The 6113-nt window shown below is 39.1% G+C and overlaps 1 protein-coding gene across 1 annotated transcript; it reads left to right on the top strand.

Moving 5' to 3' along the window:
- Positions 1–1280: 1280 nt before the first annotated feature.
- On the top strand, positions 1281–5805 carry LOC137740201 (katanin p60 ATPase-containing subunit A1-like). The gene is made up of 7 exons (XM_068480027.1): positions 1281–1684; positions 2624–3095; positions 3599–3796; positions 4032–4276; positions 4463–4621; positions 4774–4861; positions 5270–5805. The coding sequence occupies exons 1-7, from the start codon at positions 1563–1565 to the stop codon at positions 5549–5551; spliced, it is 1566 nt and encodes a 521-aa protein (XP_068336128.1). The 5' UTR covers positions 1281–1562; the 3' UTR covers positions 5552–5805.
- The last annotated feature ends 308 nt before the right edge of the window (positions 5806–6113 follow it).

Raw genomic sequence — 6113 nt, forward strand, 5'->3', positions numbered from 1 at the left:
TTGGTTGTAGGACACTGTATAAACCTTACTAGTAGACTTGCATCATACATGATATCGAGTCTTGTTGCTGTGAGGTATAACAAGCTTCCACAATCTACCTATACTGTGTTTCATCTGCAAGACCACTACCATCATCCTTGCTAAGTTTGTCACAACCAGATGTGTTGTTACGACCTTGCATTCTTTTAAACCAAACTTACTTAAGAAAGAAGAAACATACTTCTTTTGATGGATAAAGATGCTTGAACTAGTTTGAAGTAATTTCATTTGAAGAAATGATGTAGGAGGCCCAAGTCTGTCATCTCATATTTTAACATCATACCTGTTTTGAATTCTTCTAGCATCTCCAGATTGTTCCACGTATAGTTTAAGTCATCCACATAAATGGACACAATTAGAAGTCCATCATCTCCCCTTGTCTTGATGTAGAGATTTGCTTCACTCTGGCTCTTTTCAAAAACCACACCGTGAGAGATAGGAATCTACTTCCGCATACCATGCTTTTGGTGCTTGTTTCAAACCATATACAGCCTTGTGCAACCTATACACCTTGTCCCTTGCTCCTTGTACAACAAATCATTCAGCTTTTCTGTGTAGCAATATGTTGACTTAAGCTTCTCCTTTGTGTTGTTTGTATGGAATGCCTAGGTGTCACATATTCACAACTAACTTCAGTCACTCTTGGTCTAATTCTAGCACCCTCTTCTACATATTACACTACCACATGCTTCTTTGAATTTGTTTTCCAGTCCCATACAACATTCTAAGAGAAAAAAAAAAAAAAAAAAGACATCCCTTGACAATATTAGCTTCTTTCTAACCGAATCAAACAACCTATAGACTTTATCACATGTCCTATATCCCACAAACGCACATTTCTGACTCTTTGCAACAAGCTTTTGTCTAAAATTAGATTGAGCAATACCCTTAGTCTGAACTTTTGGAGTCACAGAAAGTGAGGCAAATGCCTTCTAAATCACTTCTGTATACACGTATCTAATATTTGCTCGAAACCTTTTAAAGCAGCCACAGCCTCTTGCAGTCCAATATTATTGATGTTCTTAGTGTTTTCGATAACTGAGAAAATAGGATCGTATGCTCGGGTAAGAGTAAACAAAACTTTGTTGAGTTGTCCTTGATTTTGGTTTTAAAAGAAGCTGAATTTGAAATATGTTAGGTCGCCAATTGCCACCCTACGTCTTCAAAAAAAGGAAAAAGCAAAAAATAAGAAATCATGAAACGTGATATCTTCTTTATTGGGTAAGCTTTTCCTCTAGGCCTTCCCGTTAGGCAAACCGACGCAGGCCCACACTGTAACGACTAACCCCGAGGACAATTTGGTAATTTCAAACCGCACCCCTCCTCTCTCCCCTTTTGCCTGAAAACGCTTAAATAAACGGCGACGTCGTAGCTGCTGGACTGTTCCATCATCCTAGAGAGAGAAACTGTTGAGTTCGAGTGTGAGCTTCTTCTTCCTCCTCCTCCTCCTACCCCTCCTGCTCCCTAGTACGTGAACCCTAATTGTACGGAACCCTAGAAAATCACAGAGAGAGAGAGAGAGAATGGTGGGGCCAACGCTGGTGGGTCTACAAGACCACCTGAAGCTAGCGAGGGAATACGCAATGGAAGGGCTCTACGACACCTCCCTGATCTTCTTCGATGGGGGCATTGCTCAGATCAACAAGTACATTTCTTGATTTTTGTCAATCCTCTTTCATTTCTTCTTATTTCGTTACAATGTTATTTGTTTCGGAGCAATTTGTTGAATTTTCTAGGTTTTTGGATTCGACGTTGTTTTGAAATTTGAGTATGTGGGATTTTCAAATTTTGTTGAATCTGTTTGATTCGTGCGACTCCGAGATATGATTTTTCCAGGAAAATGCTCATTCTGTTTGGGATAATTTAATGGCATTGTAGGTGGAAAGAGAATTGGTGGGAATCCTCCTTGGGAAAATTCTGTAACGTATCCTAGAGGCCCTTTTCTTCTAGTTTTCTGATTTGTACATGAAATGATTAAATGGGAAAGGATTAGTTCTAGGGATTACTATAGAATTTTAAAGAAATTTGGTTGGAGATAAATTCATAGTTCAAAATTTGAACTAGATTGAGCAAAAATGTAACTTTGTAGTAACTTTATGATTATAATCTTACCACTAGCATCATATTTCTTCCGCTATGCCCTTTTACTAATGAACAAGGTGTACGAGTTCCACAAGATAACCATATTATTTTTTTGAGGGGAGGGGGCAAGATTTCCATGTGCCTCAGTACAAGGCACTTGAAACAACAATATGCTTTGGATTTTTTTTCCTGTATTTAATTTGCATGACAACAAAAATATAAGAGTGAGGAGGTTGGTTTTTCCCCAGTTCTCATAATCAAATAGCATTGTAGCAATCCAAAGGTTAATAGGACTAGTAAAGAAGCTTTGTCATTTTTTCATCCTAAAAAATTTTCCAGCTGCTATATTCTACCAAAACAACTGGATGGGTCTTTTTGCCAGACTTCAGTCCCTTTTTAATGTATAATGGGATGGAATTGCGTTGTTTATAGGATTACTTTTGTCATACTGTTCCTACCTAAGTCTACTTGGTATAAGTTTGAATTTATAATTTTGTTCCAGGCACCTAAACACGCTTGATGATCCGTTGATTCGCGCAAAATGGATGAATGTAAAGAAGGCACTTTGTGAGGAAGCAGAGGTTGTGAAGCACTTAGATGCAGAGAGAAGAGCATTTAAGGACATTCCTGCAGGCCGGCGCCCTTCGTCACCTCCAATACATGCTAAGTCGTCATTTGTTTTTCAACCCTTAGATGAATACCCAACTTCTTCTGGTTTTCCAATGGATGATCCTGATGTGTGGAGGCCACCAAGTCGGGACACTTCAGGTAGAAGGCCTGGGAAGGCTGGTCAAGGTGGTATGAGGAAGTCACCACAAGATGCAACTTGGGCTCGTAGCTCTGCAACCAAAACAGGCACACCTGGCCGTGGTGCAAAAGCTGGTGGATCAAGTAGGGCTAACTCAGGGGCACGAACATCTACTAGTGGAAAGAAAGGCACGGGTTCTGGCAAATCTAGCAAGGCAGATTCAGTGGTACGTTCTATCAAACGATATATATTCACTGTACGATCTTAGTTCGCTAATGTGTTTGGGATCCAGGAATCTTTTTAAACCATAAAGTGCTAACCTTCATTTTTCAAATACCTGTCACTAGTTAATTATGTTGTGTTAAAAACTTTTGTCGTATTATTTTCTTCACATGTCCTCCTTGCAATGTTATGCATAACTATGACCTTGTATTGTAGGGCTCGTTTGGAAGTGCTTTTAAAATGACTAAAACCAGTTTTGGTGAAATTGATTTTGGGTTCCAAAAGCACTTTAAGTGCTTCTTGGAAGAAGCATCAGACATGTGCTTCTTGCAAGAATCGCTTAAAGTGCTTTTCCAGAATCCACTTGGATTTTTACCAAGGATTTTCATAAAAGGCGCCTTTAAGTCATTTTAAAAGCACATCCAAACGAGCCCGTAATTATTAACATCCATTTGTAATCTTCAATTTTAGTATCATTATTAACTGATTTGTTTTTGAAATTTATAGAATGGTGATGCTGAAGATGGAAAGTCAAAGAGGTCGCAGTATGAGGGTCCTGATCCTGATTTGGCTGAAATGCTTGAAAGGGACGTATTGGAAACCAGTCCTGGAGTGAGATGGGATGATGTTGCGGGTTTACAAGAAGCAAAAAGACTTTTAGAGGAAGCCGTTGTGCTTCCTTTGTGGATGCCTGAATATTTTCAGGTAGTGTTGAATGGTTGAATGAAAATAGTTGACGACATTTACGTAGGAAAAATGAAAATAGTTGCGTTACTACGTCTTCACATCTCTACTTTGAAAAGTAGGCTTCAATTTATACCAATTTCACATTTCTTTCTTCATTTCACTGAAGCAATTGATTCTTTCTCTACGTGCTGAAATGTCTTGATCCTGATAGGTCCCAGTTCTCAGATTGAATTTATTGCTTCTTGGATTGCAGGGAATTAGGAGGCCGTGGAAGGGTGTTCTTATGTTCGGTCCTCCTGGAACGGGGAAGACATTACTTGCTAAAGCTGTTGCTACTGAGTGTGGCACAACTTTTTTCAATGTCTCCTCTGCTACTTTAGCTTCAAAATGGCGTGGAGAGAGTGAACGTATGGTTCGGTGCTTATTTGATCTTGCTAGAGCTTATGCACCGAGTACAATCTTCATCGATGAAATTGATTCGCTTTGCAATTCCCGGGGGTAAGATTTTATTCCAGTTTTACGTAAAGATCTTATTTAACTCCTTAGATGTTATTGCATGTATGTTTTGCATGTTTTGTTTTAAAGCTATATACTTTCCTGTTCTTGACGTTTCAACTGGAAAATTCAATGTGATGTGGGATCTTTCCATGTACTGACCTAAATTCAAAATATCCATTTGTCTAGGGCATCAGGGGAGCATGAGTCATCCAGAAGGGTGAAATCTGAACTTCTAGTTCAGGTAGATGGGGTCAACAATACTGGCACGAATGAAGATGGTACTCGTAAAATAGTGATGGTTCTGGCAGCTACTAACTTCCCATGGGACATAGACGAGGCGCTCAGGTTGGTCTTTATCTTGTGTTCAGGTTTCAGACTCCAAACCGGCTATTCAATTTTTTAGTTGGAAAGAGTGGTAGGCTTTATGTATGTTGCATATTGTCAGTTGACAATGTTTGTTCAGTCTTGGTATATCTAACCCGGTGTTACTCATTCAGGAGGAGGCTGGAGAAACGTATATATATTCCCCTACCAAATTTTGAGAGCCGTAAAGCACTTATTCAGATAAATTTGAAAACTGTGGAGGTACTGCAGTTACCAATATTGTATTATGCTTATATTACTAGTGTCTATCACAATTAGATATGCATTTTGCACCTTACGCTAGACCTTTCTATAATTTCATTGTAATTTGTAGGTTAATTTTGGACGGGTATTTCTGTCACGGCCTAATAACCTAAAATGGATCACGTGGTGTATTGTTATGCTATTTTGGTGGTTGTACCAGTTAGAAAATGAAAATAGAATAAAACTGTGGCATCTTCGAGGGCGGGACAGAAAAATCACTGCTTCCTGGGGTTTTGGTTTTTGTTTATCATATAGATTGACTGCTCTGTGCTCTAGACAATCAGAATCTAGATGTGTCAGAGAATTCATTCTGGTGCGATTTTATCCTAGGTAAGTTAAATCAAAAAAAAATTTGTGATGCATCAGGTGGCCCCTGACGTAGATATGGATGATGTGGCTCGTCGCACAGAAGGATATAGTGGTGATGATCTCACAAACGTTTGCCGGGATGCTTCCTTGAATGGGATGAGGCGCAAAATAGCTGGAAAGACCCGTGATGAGATTAAGAGCATGTCCAAGGACGATATTTCAAAGGATCCTGTTGCCATGTGCGACTTTGAAGAAGCCTTGGGGAAGGTCCAACGGAGTGTTTCTCAAGCTGATATTGAACGGCATGAGAAATGGTTTCACGAATTCGGATCAGCATAGAGTTTATCAACTCATGTTGTGGGTGCTAAATTGTTGCAGTGCGTGGTCGAGTTTCCGAGTTATTGAGTCTTGTTGTCCTTGATATTTCCATCTGTGTTTAGGCAGAAATTAGTTTTTGTACCCCAAAAGTGTTGGAAAGGTGTTAGTGTTGTGCTGTTTTGTATCTGTAACCGTGAGTGTATATAATCTGCTTTTTGCTTATTTGATCCGTATTACTAATACACTAAATTTCATTCAACAGTGATTTATATCTAGACATTCAGTGAAAAGAACCATTCAACATCCATGCTATCATCAAAGTATTGGTCGTATGGACCAATTCCTAACGAAAGCGGTTTACTTGTGCTATAATATGGGTAGTCGGCGTGGTTCATGTTCATGTAGTATTGTACCGTATTCTATCAAGGGAAGAGCACATGTGTTATAATGTGAGTGAATCGGTAGCTTAAGTGATAACGTAACAGTTACACTGAAATTTCTCAGCGTATAGTAGACAGAAATTCCACACTATTTCAACTTCTTGTCCATCGAGATATTATTAAAATTCCTTCACTACTTGATT

Source organism: Pyrus communis, chromosome 7, assembly GCF_963583255.1.
Source record: "Pyrus communis chromosome 7, drPyrComm1.1, whole genome shotgun sequence".
NCBI classification, from domain to species: Eukaryota; Viridiplantae; Streptophyta; class Magnoliopsida; order Rosales; family Rosaceae; genus Pyrus; species Pyrus communis.

Excerpts from the sequence above, each read along its gene's own strand:
- LOC137740201 (XM_068480027.1), top strand. The coding sequence starts at position 1,563 with ATGGTGGGGCCAACGCTGGTGGGTCTACAAGACCACCTGAAGCTAGCG. Across the intron at positions 4,277-4,462 it reads TCGCTTTGCAATTCCCGGGG|GGCATCAGGGGAGCATGAGT; the intron begins GTAAGATTTTAT and ends CCATTTGTCTAG. Across the intron at positions 4,622-4,773 it reads GACATAGACGAGGCGCTCAG|GAGGAGGCTGGAGAAACGTA; the intron begins GTTGGTCTTTAT and ends TTACTCATTCAG.